This window comes from Amblyomma maculatum, unplaced genomic scaffold, assembly GCF_055883805.1.
Source record: "Amblyomma maculatum isolate TAMU_Amacu unplaced genomic scaffold, ASM5588380v1 scaffold_22, whole genome shotgun sequence".
NCBI lineage: Eukaryota > Metazoa > Arthropoda > Arachnida > Ixodida > Ixodidae > Amblyomma > Amblyomma maculatum.
In genome coordinates, this window is record NW_028146747.1 from 1347762 (window position 1) to 1370291 (window position 22530).

The window sequence follows — 22530 nt, forward strand, 5'->3', positions numbered from 1 at the left end:
TTTGGCTTAGCCTTTGTTCTATCAATGTGTTTTCGATATTCTAGTTATCTTTGTATACATTTCTTTATTGTTTTCGCAACGTTCACAGATGTATTTGCAAATAGAGCTGCTGGAGTACGAACTAGAGATCACATGTGTGGGATATGCTTGATGGCAGGTTGTAGCAGCTTTTGAGTGTTCAGATAAGGGGCGCAGGAAATGATATATAGTTGCAAGCTGTCACTCAATGTTAGCCAGATTAACAAGAGTTGCTGTATTTTCCTGCACTGCAAGATGATGAAAGAAAGTAACATACATAACCGAGAAGGTTTTTACTGAAATTAGGGGATCGCAGGCGCAGAATTAACAGCGTCGTACAAAAACTAGGAAATAGAAAAATTAACCAGTTGGCTGGAACTCCGAGTAGACATTTGGAAGTAGCCAAAAGAGGGAACCAAGCTTGGAGGAAGGGGACCATCGTCTCATTTTATACTTAGATTTGTTCGTTTTTGGCTGCAATTCGGTTTTAGCCGATGCTTTCACCCTGAGAACTTTTCTGCGTAAAACCTGGTGGTTAAATATGATTTCGATCCGATGGTTTCTTTGTTTCTTGTTACAACATCGGATCGGACATCACTTCCACACGGTAAGAACTTTTTTTTTTCTCGCACAATCAAGTTAGACTCACATAGCCGAAGACGCAGACTTAAAAATGTAGTTTATCAGTGGACAAACCTGTCGGCACTGCACGGAAACTGACCGACAACAGTGTAGTCCTAAAGTGGTGTTATCGCTTCAATGTTGATGATTTTCGACTTCCTTCAGCGTGTGTTGTCCGTGACGGGAGTTAAGCTTGAAAATTGGACACATGCGCTCATTGTCCCAGTATTGTCTGGCGTAACGCAGGATATTGGTACCGGCCCCGCTGCACGTACTGGAAGTTTGGGATGTTGCTGAGTCAGCGAAATTACTGAGGCACACAAGTCTAGCATAAAATCAGATATGTATCATAGGACGGTGGTGGTACTGCACACAACGATGACGCTGTAGAAGAAAAGAATACATGCCTCATTGGGAACATACGTTTACGGTCGAATCTCTTTCCACTGAAATGATAGCCAAGAAAAAAAAAAAAAAAAGGTCCGGGGTGGTTCAGCTCTCCTATCGACATCGTTAATGACACGACATCTTTAATGACTTCCGCCTGCGGCTCCACTTGCAGGTTTTCACTCGATTAATGGAAATTCATTTAATTTCTGGCTACGTTTTAAGACGAACGCCCTTCTTGGCAAGAGGGCAGCGGAAATGTTAGCAGAAAATGTCCAACTGACAAGAAAATATCTATCTCTACTGGGAATTCACTCATTTATTTCATTTATCTCCCGTATAAACGCATAACATTTGCAAATGAATGCTATCCCGCTGTCTATCCCTCCAATCCCCAGCCGAGCGAGCAAATCACTACTCCCCGCCGGGCTGGCGAGCAACCGATCGTAATTCTACTTGTCTGAGGATAATATTATATCGATAACGATGCGGTTAGTGATGATGGTCATTGTAGTATGGATGACAATGGCGATGTAGTTAGTGAAAACAGTCGTGTAAAGCGTCTTTCGCCATCTCTGCATTTAAGCTGTTTTAAGGACAGTGCTGCAAACTTTTATATCGGCCTCAGGCGCTACGGGCTGGGCAATGTATGCCATATATCGCCGATCCTTATCAACATGCAGTCGTAAGCTGCTTTGTTATTTGAAAGGCCCGGCCGGCATAAATATGAAGCCCCGCTTTAATGAGCGAACTTGCCTGTGTAGCGTCGGAAGAAGCGTGCCTGACTCGGCATCCAAGATCAAAGGTTGATTGCCATCCGACCCTTCCTCGTCAATAGCGACTCATTTCGTACCTCTAAAAGATGTATCTTGCACAAGCAGTCCATTATATTTACTGAAAGAAAAACTACCCAGAAAACCTCGATTTCCCAGCGAGCATAAAGTACACAAATTGCACCAAATTTTCACCTTCCACATTTCGAAGAAGACTAAACAAAGCCGGAAAATCGAGGGCCCTATTTACAGCACGAAACTGATATGAAGACCTGGTTTTATCGTATACGTTGAGAACCTGTCGGCCGTCTAATAAAAGCGTACATATAACATTATCCACAACGTCTATGTAGCAGTCTTGTGAGTGGAATTAATAGCATGGACGCCCATGTAATCTCCCTGAATGCGAGTCCCCCTAAAATGGAGCAGATCCACCTTGTTTATTGCCCTAACCGGCCCTGCCACCGATTTTTCTCTCCTTCGGTCGACGATCGCCGAAGGAAAATAATCACAGTTCGGCCAGGAGGAATAGCCAAGCCCAGGGTGCATAGAGAAGCAGCGAACATGGTGCAGCCCCTTCCGCGCTCGCCCAGCTGGCGAGCACCTCTGGCGCACAAGCGGCCGGTCAGAGAGCGGGGAGAGCTGCCTTTCTTGAGCGGTCTCTCGTTTTGCAACAGTTTTTTTCCTTTCATCTCTCCTGCTCGCCGCCGTCGCGCAAAGCAGAGCAGCGGCGGCAGCGTGGAGAGGGGCCGAAGTTCAGCCCGGCGGCAACAGCTCGCAGCAGCTGCCGAAGCAAGCAGCCCTCGGGTAACAACAAGGCCTTCCACGTGACTGCCGCTCCGAACCGCTTTCTCCCTCGCCCACCACGTGGTTCTAGGATGCCTCCTTGCCCGTGCCAACCGAGAGGCCCTCAGACAACGCGCAGCAGCTCTCCTAAAGCGTCGTGTGCGAAGCGCTTGGGGCAACTTGCGCGAGCGAGCAGCTGGCTTCTTTTCACGTGGAGGCCCTGACCACTGACGCTACGGCGCCGCTGTACTGCTTCGTTCCGCGGTGTGTTGTGTGTGTGTGTTGTAGGCAAAGGAACGCGCCCGCAGGTTGCCGTCATGCCAGGTCCCGAGATCGAGAAGATGACGAGCCGCTGTTGCGGCCAGCGTGCGTCTCGTCCCGATATGGCCCTGGTCAAGGCGTCCATCGGCGTTCTGGCGGGCCTCTTCCTGGCCCTGTCGGGCCTCGCCACGTACGTCTTCTTCCCGACCATCCTGAAGACACAGGTGGAAATGGTGAGGCCCCCCTCATTTGGTTTAGCATAGAAGTGAATATATGGGATAGAGTCGTTCCTGTGCAAACACTTGACATAATTGAACTTACGGCCACGACCGTGATGAAGGAAAATTCAGCGAAGCAATCTAAACAATTTGGGTTTAAGAGTCATCGGTCTATATTTAAGTATGTACCGTAAAACTTATATATCATGCTGTATACAAAGAAGGCGATGAAATTACGTTTTCCTGCAAAAATTGCGTTCAATGAGTTTTTTATTGCTTATGTCTGTAGACGTAGATGTATAAACATAAAATTTGGACCTGCGAGAAGAATACAGATTCCCACCGAATTAGATGCGGATGAGGGAAAAACGACTGCAGAAAGTCGTTTTAATTTCACTCCTTACTTTTCATCGTGAGGAGAGCTAGTCGGGCTGTCTTGATGAGGGAGGTAGGGAGCCGCTAAAACATCCCTGGGCGCTTTCTCCACCGCGTCTGCCGATCAGCGAGCCAGGCGAGGTTTTTGACTCGGCGGCGCTGCTGGCCGAAATGAGCAGGCGAGGAGAAAGCTGCTCGCCTTGGGAAGTTCGCGCGGCGTCCTTTCTTCCGGGAATCCGACGCGGTCGTAGCTCGCAACACGCACCCGGGCTGCCTGATCGCGCGCGTGTTTACCCGTGTTTTGACTCGCGCCGGCCCCTTCCCCGCACCCAGGGCTGCTAGGCCCTCTCCGGTGGTCTTGAGGAGGCTTTTCCGCGACATCGCGCGCCACCGCTACGGTTGGTACAGCGCGGAAGCAGCGGCGCGTTGTTCGCTGCTACTTGTTTCGCTTTCGGAGACCTCGCGAACTGTAAGCGCTCTAACTTTGCCTTGTTCAGTGGCTCGCTGCCGCACAACGTCAGTTGCCCTCTGTTCTGTCCAATTTTCGTCGATTTGGTTTCCTACTCTGTTTGCGTGAACGTGCTTGAGCACTAGAGGTGAGCAGCATCATAAGGTTTCGACCTAGTAGCATGACGTTGACCACAAGTCAAACTAGCCGTTTCGTATCCATGGCGCTGCAGCAACAAAACTACTTGTGTTTGTCCGTCTTCTAAGCAATTCTAGCCTTCACTGGCGACTAAATAAAAGATTCTTATAGCAACACAACTGAGGTCAACCTAACGAGGCTTCAACCTAAGCCAAGCTCTGTTCATTAGACGTTTCCATATCCAAAATGACCGCAGGCTCTGGTTTTTAACCAAAAACGTTGACTCTGTTGTCATTTGAGAGCAGGAAGGCGCTCTCATGGTATTAGTGACCAGGAATCAAGCGGTACAGTAAATTTGTTACTTGAAGGTGGCGCTCCTAAAGGTTCAATATTGAAAATGAACACCGCCAAACCATATCAGCAGCGTTCCTTGTCGCTATTCGTTTATAGACAGCTAACTGTTTCGTAGAGGCTGAATAAGGAAAATAACCAGCCGCTAAAGTATCCTGCCAGTATGTCGAGTCGCGCAAGATGTAAGTTTCCTGTCGTTGATTCATACTCTGTGAAGGTTGTGAAGCAGGCGCCTCAAAGTTGCCTTTTCCCTCAGGCCACATTGACTAACTTTTACTTAACAGGAGCCAGCAGTCATAAATGGTAAAGGAAGGAGAAGGAGAGGTACATGGAATATAGAAGAAAATGGTGCCTAATAGTAAATTAATGAAATAAAAAACAGGGCTTAAATTTGAACGCACAAGGAAAAAGTAGGGCCATATTTAAACTAAAATTTGTCTTTTTTTGTCACTTGCATTATATTGTTGTTTTAACTTGCAAAGAACGGCTGTCTGCAGCCAGCCGTTGCCATACAGGACAACGTTGATGCAGGGCTATGTGGCCTTTTTTCTGTGCAAGATGTGAAAGGGCGACAGGCTGCACGAGCCTCGTGTGCCGCGTGTTTGCGATACCTCTTGCAACCGCTTTAGTAGGAGTTTAGTTATATGCTAAAAATAAGATGATAAAATGCCTCTAAGGCTTGCAAAACATTCTGGGCTATTCTCTAGAGTGCCTAATGTATTACCTGTCGTATTTGGGAAGTCAACTGCCGCAGTCTGTCAGCTAAGGAGACACCAGGAAAGATGGCGTGCTTAACGTGTGCAGCAGACACAATATTTGTTGCATTGTTAAGTACCTTTTGTACAGGAATATGTAGCTTGCTACCTGACAGCTGCACTCGACGTTTTCTTAACGTGCGTGAGAAAATGCGGTGCTCGTAGTGCGCATGCTCAACTCTGCTTCGTCGCGCTCATGCTGTTCCGCTGCTGTTTCTGAGCCCTCGCTTGCAACTTGGAATCACACAGCCGGAGTGTGGATGGAAGTCTTGAAATGGGCCAGCTGGGCTTCGCCGGAGGCGTGTCTTTCGTCTGTATTAGGAACAGCGTGTTTAACTCCCCGTTAAAAGCGAGATGCTGCATGTGGGTGCCATGAACGCAGTTTGAAACGCGTTTGTTCATGCGTTTCGCGTGGTTTTTCTGCAAATGTGCTCGGAAATCTGCGTCTTTCCTCAGTGCTTGAAGACTGTCTTCTCGGTGAAGTCGATTTGCAGGTTTCGTCGGAATCGCTCGGTAGAACTTGTCGGGCTAGTTCGTTCCTAATTCGATGCAATAAAAAGCTGGGCTAACGATACTCCAGCCTTTCCTTCGTCCTTGTCCCGTTACAGCAGCTGAGTCGGAATTGTGGCCCAGCACTCACGTAACCATGGGCTTGGCTCACACAGAACAGCTGAACATAATGATTTGCCCCACAGAGACGGTGGATGGCAACTGTCGCCCTCCCGCAGCAATGACTATAGAAACTCGCTCGGAAGCTGGCCTGCCCTGGTTCTACCGGAGCTTCCTGAACTCCGGACGTGGTCGCGCCGACGTCTCGCTTGCGCAAACTCCGCACAGATAGGCTTCAAAGTGACCGCCACTTGAATGCTCCTCATGTTCAGGGACATTGAATGACCGCGCTCTCGTGCGGCCTCCCTGGTTAGAGCGATCAATCTCAAAAGGCGCCTCCTCGTACGGATGCAGAACTGCGTGTACAGCGTCGTGAGAGGGAAAAGTATGGCGGCTGTAAATACGATCATTTCTCTGCTTTTTTGTACAGGAAGATTAAACCTCGACATGCATCCGCTCACAGTGCACACCTGCGCAGAGAATGCCCTGACATCACTCGTTCGATAGCGCACGATTGTGCGCGACGAAACTGTCAAGAGAGAACGCGTGTCGACCAAAGTAAACGCGTATTCACGAATACGAAATCCGGTGACCAGACAATACGTGCAGTTACATGAATGGGGGAGGCGCTATCATACAGTGTATTTTCCTTCTTCATCACCCGTTCTTGCGTACTCTTGATTTCTGGCGTTGGTAATTCCCACAAACTGGATTAAACTTCCAAGAGGCACACGCAACGCATTCACTCATGAAGCCTTCAAAGCAGCTCGTCACAGAGTACATTGAGATCATAATTTACATCTCTCCCGCACTACTGTTGTACGCGGGTAAGCAGCTCGTGACAGTGGATTTCTCTTGGCTTAATTTCGCAACAAATCGCAGCAGTAATTCCGGCCTTCGATCTACCGCACGCGTTGTCGGCGTGTCGCCTACGTGTGGTTCTCCTGTTACCAGGCTCAGTAATCACAGTCGGCACCACTGCAACGCCCTAAATCGCCGCGTTAACGTTGCCTTGGCCTCCTCTTCCCTCCGCTGGAAGGACACGAAGATCTCCATCACCACAGTGCACAGGCAGGCACTGGTTTTGCGGCGCTACAAACTGCCACTGGCTGCCTTCCCCCGAATTCGCTGCAGTCGGCCTATACTGCTGAGGCCCATGGCAGCACAGAGGCGCATGCGCGTCTAATAATCCGGCTATTAGATGTGAGACAATCAAATCGTGGAGAGCTAGAAGCGAAAAAGGCGCCTACGTGGTTGGAAGTCGGCCTTCGAGCGTCACTGGCTGCTTTCGTGGAAAGTTAGATTCTACGTTCGGTTAAGCACCAAAATGCCGGTAATTAAACGTGGAAAGATGTGACGAAACTTCGAGAGATGCGCACGCGCGGCAATGTAGTCTGAGTTTGCTGTGGCCGGCTAAAACTGGTATGTGTTGCGAAATCATGTTGACCAGCACGCGGAGTTATTCGGTTTAGCGAGGGAAGAAGTTGCGAAGCTCTGGCTGGAAAACCATCGTGTTTGTCGCACCTGTACTTATGTGAACGGAAATAACATCGCTTTTGAATGGGAAGTGTCGCGTACCTTCGCACAACATCGACGGAGGAAGAAGATAGAAGGTAGAAGGACGTTTGCAGGCTTCGTCGTGGTCCTGCTTCGACCGATCCCTCTATAAATACCCCCCCCCCCCCCCCTGTATACGTACTAAGCACATAACAATTTATAAAGGCGACTGCAACGTTAGAGGAGAAAGAAAGCTCAAGAAAAATGATTTACCCTAAAAGGGAAAGGGGGAGGGAAGGGGAGCTGGTACTCGTTCCAGGATTCCAGTGGCCTCAGCAGTTTACATGTATGACGAGGTCCCGTTGGCCCACCGGGTCGTGGCTAGTCAGCCGCGCGCCTCCCAACGCTCAGAGTAAGTGTTTTGCGTCTTCAGGCTATTTTGTTTGACCCAACATGTCCACAATATGTGGAAGAGTGTTAGGTGTATGAGCTAGGTGATGTTCACCTAGGTACGGTGGACGCGTTGGAAGTAGGAAAACAAAAGTACATTTCTTGGAATTGAGAAATAACGCTGATATTTAGCTGCCTGAGTCGGGTGTAACAGTACAGATATCCTCTGTGCTAGAATGGCTAATCGCACTAATTGGTAAATGCGTTCACATCGATGGAGCAGCGCGCATGGACGACGGAGGAGAAAAAGAGGGGCCCAACAAGGCTTACTCATCTCATTACTTATGTTCCTTCCTGATCATCGTCCGTAAGTGAGCAGTGCCCCTGTGTTTATTGCAGAGCCGAAGCTGTGAGGTTGCGGTAAGCATTCTAGTCATACAGCCTGCACAGGCGCTATAGATACTCTGCAAAAGTAATACCGTTACCGTTACATATCCACCGTTACACCCCCTCTATCGCCACTATTTAGCATCTTCAATCGGCCCGTTTGCCGACAATACTGTGAAGCGATTCCGGAAGAGATTCTGTTGTATGGAGGTTGGGTAGAATCTATAATGGCTCAGGGGAGCATTTTTTTTTTTATCGCTTTGGAACAAGTGTGGGGGAAGAGGAAGGGTGCAGGCACGATCTAAACCACTTATTTCTTGATGTTTTTTTTTTTGGGGGGGGGGGGGGGCATCAACCGCGGTCGCACCCTCCCCAGGGCGAGCGGTCCCTGCAGGAGCTAAACTATAAACACGTAGGCTGAAACTGCAACTACGCCGCCTGCTAAGGTGCAGTCACGCCTGTTAAGGAATTGGAGGTGTATACCACAGGTGAACTCATCTGCGCATTCTTTCGATAGCTCGACGTTCTCGTTGTATTCGCGTCCTTCGTTGCGGCTCGGTGATGCACCAAATGATCATGTGAAGGCTGGATAATGCCAGGTCTCACTACCTGTCCCGACGCCTGATCTTTAATGCAATATTTCCCTGAGACAAAACAGGCGCAGAAAACAGCGCTGTGCATGTGCCTTCTTGTCCGTGTCCCCTTACTTTGCACGCTGTTTTGCTAAGATGCCAAATGGCCAGGCTACTTTCAGTGATGCATGACACTTTGGTCTGTAGGTGCACTTCTTGGGGAGCATACCTTGTACTATACTCCGAAAGTTCCTCTAGGTTCCCCACACTATCTTAAATGAATGAGAAACATCCTAGACTTTCTTATCAATATGATATACTTCGGTTCGGTCTTGTAATAAAAATCACAAAATACCGGAAAATAGAGCTTCTCGAGCGCCTATCGTATAGTTCAGACGTAAAATACCTGACCTCGGCGTTCAGACAGGCATGCGACGAGTTTGGAAAGAATCTAGAAAGCGGAGGAAATAGTAATAAATCCAGCTTTCGTGTGACAACCGTCGCTGAGTTATACGTGGCGTAAGCGTTCTAGTAGCGTCGTCCCCGTGCCTAACGCAACTGCTGCGGTCGTGATGTCACTTTAGAGAGAAGGATTCCGGCATTCACTTAACGAGGCTGTGTAGGTCGCGTGCGCACTGTTTCTGCCGCAAGCGATTTAGCATCTGCCAGCGCTGCGCCTTCACACTCTGCGAGTGTCCTGTTGCGACAGTGAAGACGAATTGAAGTTGACCTACATCGAGAGACTAACGACAACGAGGTCACTGTCATCGGAAATGGGGTTGACCAGACAGGGCAATAAGAAATCATCGTCTCAGTCAACGGCCGTTCTAAAAAATGGGAGCTTGACATATTTTATAACTTTGTCCGACAAAGCCATGGTCACTTATGCAGCGACTGCTAATGTGCCTTTGAACTGTGCAGACCCATTTATGACAAAAGCATCTTGAAGTTTGTCTCAGATGAACGGGATTGCATTCCGGATCAGCTTCTGTTACATATTCGTCCGTAAGACGTGACATGCTGCGTTCACTTCACTGCGTACTTTTGTTTTTGAAGAGTACCTCAAGGGAGTAGGTGGTTTGGCTTGGTTTGTGGGGTTTAACGTCCCAAAGTGACTCAGGCTATAAGAGACGCCGTAGTGGAGGACTCCGGAAATTTCGACCATCTGGGGTTCTTTACCGTGCACTGACATCGCACAACACATAAGCGCCTTGCTTTTTGCCTCCACCGAAAAGCGCCCGTCGAGGCCGGGATTCGGTCTCGCATTATTGGGAACAGTAGTCGAGTGTCATAACTACTTGGCCACCCCGGCGGGGCTTGAGTAGGTGGATCGGTACCTTAAAATGAAAGAGTGTTTAGAGGTAGAAATATTTAGAATAGGGAGAGGGTAAAGATGACAGACGTCTTTGAGCCGCACCTGGACGCACAGGGAGCTGCACTTTCGCCACCTCTAATAAACGGCACACAAAGGAGGGCAGGCATCGACATCACTGGCCGGTTTCGCAAATATACAGCGTTCGTGGGCACCGAATTTCCTGCGGGATATCCGACAGATTTTTCGCTGCTGTGCAATTCAGGTCGAAACGGCGGGAAGAGGTCCTTCTCGGGGCAGATATCAAGAGTGAGAGTTGAGTGGCGGCAAATTTTCAAATACTTATTTCTTGGCCATAAATGTGCCTTGTGCAGTCAAACTATAACATCCCTCTAAAGGATCAAGCAACCATTATTTTACATGAGAACAGAGACTCAACAGAGTTGTTTCCAGAAATGCAGGAATGCGCAACTATGCCCTCATTGGTTCTGACAGCTCCTGGTTGGTCAAAAAAGCAACTGCCAGATTTTGCTTTCAGAACGCCATTCGAAAATATTGCCCTTATTTGATGCACGCTAGTTTCCGGCAACAGTGCTATAATTTGTCGCTCTCTGGCTACGCTACCAACCGAAAGACATGGATTGCAGAATCACTATCGACTAAGTTAAATACGGATAGGCAAGTTAATGCTCATGGCGCTGTTTAAAATCAGAGAGAAAAAGAACTTGCTGTTGTTCCGTATTTGCAACACTGTCTCCTATAATTTGAAGGGGACTGCAAGTCGCATAGAGGCCTGCCTTGCCTTTTAAAACCATAGGTCATACCGGGTGAACAAACCTGAAGGTCACGTGCCAAATTTGTGTAATAACAAGCACGAAGTTCCGTTTTGTTAAATTCAAAGAAGGTGTACCAGATTCCGCTTTCGCGTGGTGAACACAATGTAGGGCAAACTGGTCGGCAGGGCTTAATTTCAGAAATTCAGGGAGGTCTGACCTGCCAATAGTCAAGAAGGGTCTGAGACCTCCGCGCTCGAATGTGAATGGCCACGTAAATGAGAAGCCGGAACATTTTTCATTCGTGTCAGTGGGAGCATTTTCTCTCTATCGTTCCGACAACTTTGCAGTGAGCTCAAATAAGGACAGTTAACATATTTCTAAAACCCAAGACGGAGAGAAGTAATTTGTCCCCGCTGTATGAAACGATGAGTAAAGCAGGCCATCAGCCGCTGCCTCTTTTTTTCCCTCTCCATAAATCCCTACCTTGGGGTGCTGCGGACGCCTCCACAACAACATCTAAAAGCAAATAATGTATTGGTACGTTTAGGGATGTAACCGACAACCTAAAAAAAGACCGGAGGATATATCCACCACCGGATAGATCTCTGAGTAAAAAGGAATCATGTGACTGGAGAAGACTCCAAGCTCGAAATTGCTTTTCGCCCCTGTAGAGGAGTTGGACGGGTGCCAGAGGGCGGAAGAGGGACGGTGCAGAAACCGAAATTTGTAAATTTTGCGGCCACGTGGCAACATTAGATCACATAATATGGAGATGCGTTCGTGCCCCAGGGCGCAACGGGATTAAAACTAGTGATGCATGGAAGACCACGCTAAGAAGCTCCGACGAAAAAACTCAGCGATTCGCCGTCTGCCTGGCGGCCGAGGCTGAAGACCTCTAGTTTAGAAGAACTTCTTGTTGGGCGAGTTTCTACAACTGAAGACCTCTTCTCCTAGACGGGGCCGGGTGTCCTCCGGCCGCGGTGCGACAGACTGCTTCCTCGGACGCCAGCGTGCGGACCCGGAGGTAACTGCCGCGCTATATTCGGCGGAAATAAATGTTCTTCCTTCTCCTCCACAAATCAAACCAAACTTTACCATCACCTGCTCCGGCTTGCTCTGCTTGAACTGCGTTCTGCACCACGAAATGACGCGCCCGTGATGTCACTTAGAATTTGATGTTGTGTTTTGCTTTATAATGTTTAGCGTCTCAAAGCGACTCCGGCTAGGACAGAAGGTGTAATGGAGGGCTGCGGAGTAATTTCGACCCCCTGGGGTTCTTTAACGGACATCGCGCAGCACGCGGACGCCTCCCCGTTTCGCCTCCGTTGAGATGCCTATTCAGTCAGACGAACACTGGCGCGACACACGTGGCAGCCGCAGCGAGCGTCGCGCGAGCACGCAGCAGTGCGGCCAAGCAAACCGTCCTAGGCATGTACCTTCATCGAAAAGCGGCCGGGATTATATCCTCCATCACTTGGCACAAAATTCGAGGGCTCTAACCACTGCGTCACCGCGGCGTAGTATTTCCATGGTGTGTGCGTGGGTTTAAAAGTGGGCAGTTTGAAAAGTCTAACGGAATCACAAGTGTCTAGAACGAGAATTAAGTTCGCGCTGAACCATTCCTTTCAGTATTCTTTGGCTTCCCTTTGCAACATGAGCCAATCCCTCATCGCTCCTCATTTAATCGCAGTGCGTCGCTTGCTCCAATCCCGCAAAACTTCCCTTCGGTATCGTTTTAAATTCTCATGAAGCAAGTAATGACCACATGCGTGATTTACGTAGATAAAATTTAACCTATGGTAAAAGTGGTGGCGATCCTGCAGAATTGCTTCCCTTAAGCTTATTTTGCTTTGAGAATGTGCGCATTCAACCAAGAAAACATGAATGAAGCCGTATAACAGCGGAGCAGCGCATTTTAATGCAGTACCACGCTGGCAGCGCAGAAGCATCGAAACTTGGGAGAAAAAAAAAAAAAAAAAAGAAACTGCCCACCCTCACCATGCATCACGGAAGCAGAGCGCGAGAGCATGGCCCAAGGTCGGAGTGCATGAACGGGAAAGTGTGCTGCAGAAGGGAGAGTGTGTGCGGATTCACTTAGCAGTGAAACGGCGGCCGGAGACGGACGATTTCATTTGGGGGACCATTTGAGGGATGACGTGACCCTCTTCGTCAGCGGCCAGCAGATGAGGACAAATGGCTGCGCAGAGGAAGTGGTCAGATCCGCTAGGTGGCATCCTTTTTCGATGGGTGCCTCACTCCAGTCTGGGCTTAGTCAGGGGCGGTATTATATCCTAGGAGGAAGCCCGGAGGCATTTCAGCTTCCGATATTGGCAGGGCGTTCAGAAGGCATCTCATACAGACATATGGGGCAGAGATAAGCTTTCCTGTCGCAAAGGTACACTGCTGTACAAACGACGCCATTTGCAAGGCAATGACAACGGGAGGGAGCGGTTTGAAAATTGAGGCGTCCTGTCGACGCGTTAAGGCGTGAATTAAATAGTTTGGTTTATGGTTTATGGGGTTTAACGTGCCAAAGCGACTAAGGCTATGAGAGACGCCGTAGTGGAGGACTCCGGAAATTTCGACCACCTGGGGTTCTTTAACGCGCACTGACATCGCACAGCACGCGGACGCCACTCCGTTTCGCCTCCATCGAAACGTAACCGCCGAGGTCGGGTTCGAACCCGGGTAATCCAGCACAGTAGTCGGGCGTCTTACCACTGCACCATCCCGGCGGGGCGCGTAAAATAAATAGTTGAGGAGAGCCAAGTGAAAGCGCATGCCGAACAATGCTCTTCGTGCCTTGTCAAGTGAGTGAGGTCGACGTTCAAAGGAGGCAAGATCACAGCCGCAAGAGAGTGCACTTGTCCGAGCTCTGTGTATACAGTATACTTTGACTTTATGACATTATCGGACAAATGGTCGAACTGCATTACTAGCAAGTCTTCCGCGCCATGTTTGAGGGCAGCAGGAGAAGATATTTAACAATGCCTGGAATTCGAAAACAAAACGCACAAAACAAAACAAAAAACAAAACACGAGCCATAGATTCTGCTCTCGGCGTTCACAGCAGCCTGAGCAGGTTTGCGTTAGCCTACAAAATGCGACACAACGCAGTCGGCGCGTTCCGGGAACTGCCTATCGGCTGAGAACTCAAGCTGTTCCGAAGAGTAAACGAAAGAAAAAGGGACATGCATACGTAAAGCACGCAGCCACTTCACCCATGGGTGCAGCGCAAAGCTCGATTGCAATCTGATAACTTCGACAATTGCCCTGTGGATGATAACTGATTTCAGTGCACGCTCAAGTTCTGGTCTGTGCGCGGGTTATCACGGCGCGTTACTCTCCGAAGGAGTGAAGGCGAGTCTCCGGAAAACGGCGCGCGAGTCGTCTTAGGATCTTCCGATCAGAGTCGAGCGGCACTCGGGCGTTGTTCTGCTTGCTCAGCATCTCGAAGACGGCGGCCGAGACGCAGCTACGTCGCGTGCGGGCGTTATCGGCCAAGTGCATCGGGTGCATCGGCCCGGCTCAAAGGGTCGAAGGTCGCCGCCGAGCTATGGAGCTGCTGGCCGTTAAGCGTCACCGACTCAAGGAGACTCAAGGCCGTTTTCTGCTATGCGCTTGACAATCTCAAAAGCCGCGTTCTGTGGGCAATTCGAAGTCGACCGTGATGCTGTCAGGTGACATGGTCAGGCAGAGTCGGCGAAGATCCTCTGACCCCATGGTATGAAAGGAGCTGCCAAGTCGGACAGCAACTAGTTCCCTAACCAAGAGCTCAGAGGATAATCAACGAAGAGCTAATCACATACGACACTCTATATGCAAGTCGAGAGCTAAACCTCATGAACAGTGTCGTGGGTCCAGAAAACATTGTCAGTCAAAAATCAAGCATAGTAAGCTTACTTCACATCAGCTGTTGATAGCTTTGCCCACTTTTCTTCCAGCTTTTATTTTGCTTTTTTTTTTCTTTCTGCAATACAAAACTGTCCTTTTTGCTTACCTTTTATTGTTGTTGGTTTAAGCACGTTGCGTCTTTGGAGGTTCGGGCTGGGACAGTTATTTTTATTTATTTTTAATTGACCTCACTAACATCTGCTTGTCTGAAATGGGAAGGCTATTTCTAGGCCACGGCGGCACATTCGCGCGGCTTGGTTGAAGCGCGGATTTACATCTGTGCTGGGTCTTCTTTCCTGTAATGATGTCTGCCAGTGCGTATGTGGGAGATAATAGAGACATATAGGTTTAGTGCCAAGCGAGTAGGGAAGTGCATGAAGCGAGGATCCACAAGAGTAGCCGCAGAGGGGAGTCATTAACGCGGTCGCGCCATAGCATAAAAGGCGCAGCTTGAGGTGTACTCAAATCTCTTTCCTTCATTTGTAACCCACAGCGACCCTGTGCTAGCTGCATTGTCTGCTGAGGCGCTGCTTAACTCGCTGAGAGGCTGCAAGGTCGAGCACCGGTCTCGGCGGTTTCATAGACGAATAAGCAAAACGCCGGTGCTCTCTGAGGTGACAGCGCATGCTAAAGGACCCGTGACAGTCGAAAGTAATCTGCTTTTTTCACCATGGAGCCTTCCTCATATCCCTCGCGGTGTTTCAGACTGCTAAATCATACCATACTGTATCGTCCCATATCTCACTATACTGTGATAACCATTCCATCTCTAAAAAATAGGTTGACAGAAGCCACGCTTTCATCAGTCTAATTTTGGATGTTCGAGAACGCTCACTGCGCATCAGGTTCGTTCGTTCGCTCGTTCGTTCGTTCGTTCCTTCCTTCCTTCCCTCCTTCCTTCCTTCCTTCCTTCCTTCCTTCCTTCCTTCCTTCCTTCCTTCCTTCCTTCCTTCCTTCCTTCCTTCCTTCCTTCCTTCCTTCCTTTCTTTCTTTCTTTCTTTCTTTCTTTCTTTCTTTCTTTCTTTCTTTCTTTCTTTCTTTCTTTCTTTCTTTCTTCTTCCTTCCTTCCTTCCTTCCTTCCTTCCTTCCTTCCTTCCTTCCTTCCTTCCTTCCTTCCTTCCTTCCTTCCTTCCTTCCTTTCTTTCTTTCTTTCTTTCTTTCTTTCTTCCTTCCTTTCTTTCTTTCTTTCTTTCTTTCTTTCTTTCTTTCTTTCTTTCTTTCTTTCTTTCTTTCTTTCTTTCTTTCTTTCTTTCTCCTGTCGTCAGTTGCTAACACGTCCAGGATTATATTTGTATATTTGCTACTACATGATACCTCATTGAGCAGCAGGCTTTTTGCTTCGGCACTGTAGGTAACAGCGACAGAGAGCCAAAGAAAATAGCGAAATCAGGGCGTTGACGAGTCGTATGTGAAAGTATTGGAACATATATATAGTGGCTGCACAGCAAACATAGTTCTGAGTGACAAAATTCCCATAAAGAAAGGTGTTAGGCAATGAGACACGATCTCCCCAGTACTATTCACAGCTTGCTTAGAGGAAGTATTCAGAGACTCGGAATGGGAGCAGTTAGGGATAAGGGTTGATGGAGAATGCCCCAGTAATCTGCGATTTGCTGATAACATTTTCTTCCTCAGTAACTCAGGGGACGAACTTGAAAGAATAATTGATGACCTAAACAGGAATAGCAGAAAAGTAGGCTTATAAATCAATATGCTGAAGACAAATGTAATGTTCAACAGCCTTGTGAAGGAGCAACAGTTCATAATAGGTAGCGAAGCACTGGGAGTGGCAGACGAATATTCCTACTTAGGACAGGTATAGTAACCGAAGATCCAGAACATGAAAGGGAAATTACTAGGAGAATAAGGTTGGGCTGGAGCGCATTTGGCAAGTATTCGCAGATTATGAATAGCAGCTTCGTTAAAACTCCAAGTTGGGCTAGTTGGTAATTTCTTGTTGGAATCATTTTGTTACCGGTAAAAACACGGGGATACAAAGAACACGAAACGCAAGGAACTTTATGTTTGTGTCCCCGTATTTTTACAGTTAACAAGATGATTCAAATATGAAAGCAGCTTACCGGTATCGCTGAAGAGGAAAGTATACAACAGTTGCATCGTACCTGTACTCACCTATGAGGCTAAAACATGGAGGCTAACCAAGAGGGTTCTACTTAAGTTGAGGACAACCCAGAGGGTTATGCAACGAAAAATGGTAGGGGTAACATTAAGAGATAGGAAGCGTGCAGAGGAGGTCAGAGAAATAACTCGAGTTAATGACATTCCAGTTAAAATCAAGAAGAAGAAATGGGCATGGGCAGGACATGCAGTGAGAAGAGAAGATAACCGATAGTCGCTAAGTGTGACAATTGGATTCCGAGAGAAGGAAAGCGTATATAGCTGGCGGCGGCAGAAAGTTAGCTGGGCGGATGAGGTTAAGAAGTTCGCAGGGGTTAAGTGGATGCAGCTAGCACAGGACCGAGTTAGTTGGAGGAATATGGGGGAGGCCTTGGCCCTGCAGTGGGTATATTCCGGCTGATGATGGTAATGAACTGGATAAACTGATATTGATGTGCGGAAGTACTGTTTGTCATGGTTTTGCTTGGCGGTTTAGCATTGAGAAACTGGCATAGAGCCTGGAAAAGCGTTAACTGTCTTTACTGCACGTGTTAGGCTTTAAATGGGCGAAGATGATTTTATGATCAGTGTAGTAGTTGTGGCTTAGAAGCGCATCACATATGGCTACGGCTTAACATAGGCGTCACAGTTGTTATGACAACAGGTAAAGCACAAGTAATTTGTTTGCTCACCTCTGGCGGTCCTATGAAAACGGTCACCGTTGAAGCATCGTGTCACCGACGATAGGCATCACAGTTGCTATTTCAACAAGCGAGGCACAAGCAACTGTTTTTTTGTTTGTTTCTTTGCTCTGCTCTGGCGATCGTACGTATGCTGCTGCACTTAAAGTGCTTTCTTGCAATGGGACCCGAGCTATAATAGAATATGAATGTGGAACTGGAAATGAAATGACGTTGTTGCCTAAATGTTGAGCCGTAATTGCAGCACGCATGCTTAAAATCGGCGTAGTTAAAAATATATTCACCCTGCCATGGTTGGTGTCATTTTTTTGCTTTTGCTGTAAAAAAGTGAATGCTGTATTTTCTCTGTAGTGCTATAGCTTATTTCAATATTGATCGTTCCTTGCGTACTGATTGCCGCGTGTTTAAAATCTGCGCAGCAGCTATGGAGTGCACACTGACTCGAACGTAATGGCAAGAAAAATGGATACGCAGAGCTGTGGATACGGATGAAATTGTGCGTTAATTGGCAGATGATACATAGTTTCTTATGGACGAAACAATGATCGGAAATTACGTACGACTGAGTTCCTGAAGCGGCACGTGGGAGGCGAGGGCGAGGTCCCGATTAATTTCAACCAATTTAGGCAGTCCTTTATCGACGTGTGCAACACTCGCAATGCGCATGGATCGACAGTGGCTGGGAATCAATCCTTGCGGCCTTTTTGGGACCAGCAACTGCTCTATACCACGGCGAATACGCGATTGTCCAATGTTGATGAGTGTTGTCGTTCTGTTTTAGTATGCAGCATTTAGGAGCCGCGGGTACAGCTGTTGTCAGAAGGCACTTTTGCATACAGTACGAAGCGTACTCACAGGCTAACTTCTTCCTATAAACACAATTAGCACCGAAGGAAATCAGATTCTTCAATTTAATATCCGCCGCGGTGGCTCAGAGGTTAGGGCGCTCGACTTCTGTGCCCAAGGATGCGGGATCGAATCCCTACAGCGGCGGAAGCGTATTAGTGGAGACAAAAAGCAATGCGCTCGTGTGCTGCGTGAGGTCGCTGGACGTTCAATCCCATGAAGTTGAAAATTTTGGAGCCGTCCAGTACGTAGCCTGAGTCGCGTTGGGACGTTGAACTCCATAAACCAACCAAACAGTTTTGTAATAGCTAATATGTTCGCTAGCAATCGTGTTTTGACGTCTCTTTCTGGCTATCTTTTCCCCGGAGTTTAAGGTTTGGCGTATTAAGGCGAAAGCCTTCAATGGCTCATGCTGTCGTGGACAAAGTGTGTCCCGCTTTTGCGGCGTTCTCATAGGTCGAGGCGGGATGCGTCCCTGCCATCCGCAATGCCACACTTGAACGCGCGCCAACGAACGCCACCCGTGGTGTACTGTTCAAACGCTTGCCGGAGAAAGTATGATAGATACCTCACCTTTCCTTCCCTGTAAAGCAATCATAATTATATGTAGCACTGAAACGATTGCCGACAAGAGGCTAACGATGGGAGGCAAATAGGGTACGCTTTCAGAGACCCTCTAATTTTAAGGCGAGAGCCTTAAGGGCTCACACTGTCGTGGTCAAAGTGTGTCGCTTTTGCGGCGGCTGTCGGGTGGCGTTCCTTGGCGCGCGTTCAAGTGTGGGATTGCAGATGGCAGGAACGCTAGACAAGATGAGGCTTCTCAGAGTTTAGCCTTTAGACACTTTAGTCGCTAGATACTTTAGTCGCTAAAGTGCCTCGTAGGGGGATAGGTAGGTCACCGCCGCTTGCGGCGGGGGCTTACCTTCCACCGAATTTTTATCTGTTGTAGGCCGTCATTGCACCCGCCGCCGCTTCGGTGGTGGACGACGGCTGTTTTTGCGGCGCGCGTCCTTCTCTCCCTCTTCCTTTCCTTTCTTCCCTATTTTCTCTTCTGTCTGCCCCGCAGGGGTGGTGCAGTGGTAAGACGCCCGACCACTGTGCCGGAGTACCCGGGTTCGAACCCGACCTCGGCGGCTGCGTTTTGACGGAGGCGAAACGAAGAGGCGTCCGTGTGCTGTGCGATGTCAGCGCACGTTAAAGATCCCCAGGTGGTCGAAATTACTCCGTAGCCATCCACTACGGCTCCTCTTTCTCTCCCACCTTCCTTCCCTTACGGCGCGGTTGAGGTGTCCACAGCAAAGAAGGGAGACAGTTACCGCGCCTTTCCCTTCCTATAAATCAATCAGGCAGCGGAGGTGGCTCAGCTACAGAGCCAGTAGCAGGTCCGTGCATTTTCTTTTCCTTCTTCCTACAGCCACAACAACAACAAAGTCCCTCGTAATTTTTACGATGTCGTTTCCAGGAATTATTTGGTGCTCATCGTTTACAAATAAAGGGTTGTGACGTATCCTTACTCTGCGTTCATTTAAGTGCGCGTACTGGCTGTTGGGAAGAAATGGGCATGGGCAAGACATGTAGTGTGAAGAGAGGATAACCGATGGTCGCTTAGGGTAACAAACTGGATTCCAAGGGAAGCAAAGCGTAGCAGGGGGGCGGTTAAGAAGTTCGCAGGGGTCAAGTGGATGCAGCTAGCACAGAACCGGGTTAGGTGGAGAAAATGGGAGAGGCCTTCGCCCTGCAGTGGGTATAGTCAGGCTAATGATGATGATGACTGGCTGTTTTCGTCATTCTTCTGAAAGTACTATGTCATGCCAGCTTGCCTAGTTTGTAGGGCTATCATGAGTTTGCAAATGCATATTTATTTCCAATATATCAGCAAACGCTCAAGCGATAGAGGCTTGCATGAAAAAGCCAACAGTACGTTTCTAAATACATATCGCCGCTAGATTATACGCCCTCAGCGCACCACGAGGGGAGATAATTGCCCAAACGATATACGTGCGCAGGTGTGTGCATATTCGCGACATATCTGAGGAGCGCATCTTAACGCGCAGCCAATAGTTCGGCTACGGTCGGACATGTGGCCCCCTGTGCTACATGTGTGTGTGCCACACTCAAGGTCTTGCGGCGTCTGGAGTTCCCAACCTGCCGCCGTCTAAACAACTCGGCCGTTCAATTACGTGCCTGCCGGCTACGCCTATTTTCTGAAGCACTTGTGTGTTTACCGCGAGCATTTGCTCTCAGTTTTAACTGTTTATTTGCTTCGCATCTGTCTTTTACGCCAGTGACTAAGCTCATAGGTTGTTTATTCTCTCTCCCTCCCCTCCTTCCTGTTATTGCTCTTTTTTTCTTTTTTTTTGTCATCACCTTGGACGAACGACTTGACTGAGAGGATACCTGCTTTTTTTCACGGTCATCAAGAGATGTGGGGAGAAGGTGATTCATTGCAATCGACAAGCAAGCGTGGTAATATTCGTATTCAGAAAGACTGTAGCTCAGTGCCTTGCGAGTTTGAAGGCAAGCTTTGGAGCGTTGACAAGGGAGAAATACAAAATGCGTACTGCACCTTCACAGCAGGAGCTTAATCTATGCTGCTGCAGAGAATTCGCGATTCATTTTTATTTTCTTGCGTTGGAGCATCGAGATAGCTCAGAATTCTCGGTCGTTTTATTTGATTCCCTTCTTTTTCACGAGCTGACGCGTTCACACGCTCTCACAAGCCGATAAAGTGAAGTATCGAGTCCAGCGCACCGTGTACGGCTTTCAGCATATTCGCAACCGAGTCTGATGTTTCCTCTCTTTTATTTCATCTGGAAGTGCGTGCATGAGAGGTATGCCGCGATACGATGATAACCTACATGTACAGACTGCAATGTCAGCGTTATCTCCCGCCTCTCTCCACTTGATTAAGGCTTTAAAGAGGGGTATGTGTTCTTGGTCGGCTGAAGTAGCTCGGCCTCATTTGCGCCTGTGACATATTCAGTCGTGTGTGTACATGGGGACGACAAGGGTAGGAGTGACGTCTCAAACATTAAAAAGGAGCTTGGTTCCTTCGTTCGTTCATTCATTGAACGAACTCATCGGCAGGTGAGCATAATTTCGCACCTCTGCTCGGGCATGAAGCACGAATACCTCGCATTGACAGTGTCGTATTCGCTAGACACATGTGACACGCTAGACACGCTAGACACGTTCAATTAAATAATAATGAATGAAATGGCGTTCTCTTTCGTTTCTTACTGTTGGGGCTGTTTGTCACTTTGTTGTTTGTCTGAGAACTGCGCTACCAAAAACTACGATCAAGCGATGAAAAGGATATCACCATATGTTTACTTACTTCCTGTTATGCCCTGAGTTGGTAATGATCATGTTGATAGAAATGCTCCTAAACGGCCTCTCCTTTTGAATAACATTTAGGGGGCACAATCTGATTTCGCCATTGAGAATTTTGTATAAATCGTGCAATAAAACATATACGTTATTTTTCGCCGTGGGCCGTAATTTTTGTTGTTGCTTTTTCTAAGTTAAACTGCATTTCTGTAATTCGACAGTTTCAAAGCTTTCAATGAATAGGTATCATCATCAAACTTTTTATGCAATTCAATTTTCTCAGTTCACTTCAGTTTGCCCAGAATGTAACCGCATTAATTGTAGGGGTGAGCTTATACGGCCCTACTTCGTACCCAATGTCTTGATTCTGTTTCAATGCCTGCCCAGTGACGCAACCCATCCTAACATCTTCGTATACATCGTTAACGCCTATTATGTGGTGCTATGACAGAAATAAAAAGCTGCGGAAGGCGCTTAAGGCTGCTTACGTGCAGTGACATGTTGGGAAAACATGACTTAGATTAGGAAGTAAATTAAGGGGGATTAACAGGTAAAATAAGCTGGATTAGTAGTTGGAGCGTGTAATGCTGCACATATTCATTGACTATCTAATGAGCCGATGCGACCACGTGACGGTCCTTATCAGGTCATGCCGATTTTTTGGGACCACTTTTTCTGGATACCGCAGTGTCCCTCTGTTACTGATACATGCTGAAACCGCATTGTTCTGTTGCTAACGAGGCGTATGGCTTTCGCCTTAGCGGGGTCCATTGCGCCACGCCGGAGCGACTCTCCCTCTACGATTCATTTCACTTTTTCCTGCCATGTGCCATCCTGCACCATGTCGAGGCGCCCAAGGCCGGTGGAAAGATTGTGCGCCGTGCCGCGCTTCACGACGTCCTGAGAATATGTAAAGAGGCTCGTCCGGGAATACTTCGGGCGAACAACGTTGCCGCTCTTCGTACGT

At 48.2% G+C, this 22530-nt stretch overlaps 1 protein-coding gene across 2 annotated transcripts in view; it reads left to right on the plus strand.

Annotated features, from left to right (window-relative positions):
* Window positions 1-2723: 2723 nt before the first annotated feature.
* Window positions 2724-22530, plus strand: part of LOC146171469 (protein croquemort-like) — a 238867-nt gene continuing 219060 nt past the window's right edge. The window contains exon 1 of one of the 2 annotated variants that reach the window (XM_084586514.1): window positions 2724-3079. In XM_084586514.1, coding sequence (XP_084442640.1) covers window positions 2903-3079 — 177 coding nt within the window. In that variant the 5' untranslated portion in view covers window positions 2724-2902. The remainder of the gene's footprint in view (window positions 3080-22530) is intronic. The other variant, XM_084586513.1, reaches the window with a different exon arrangement.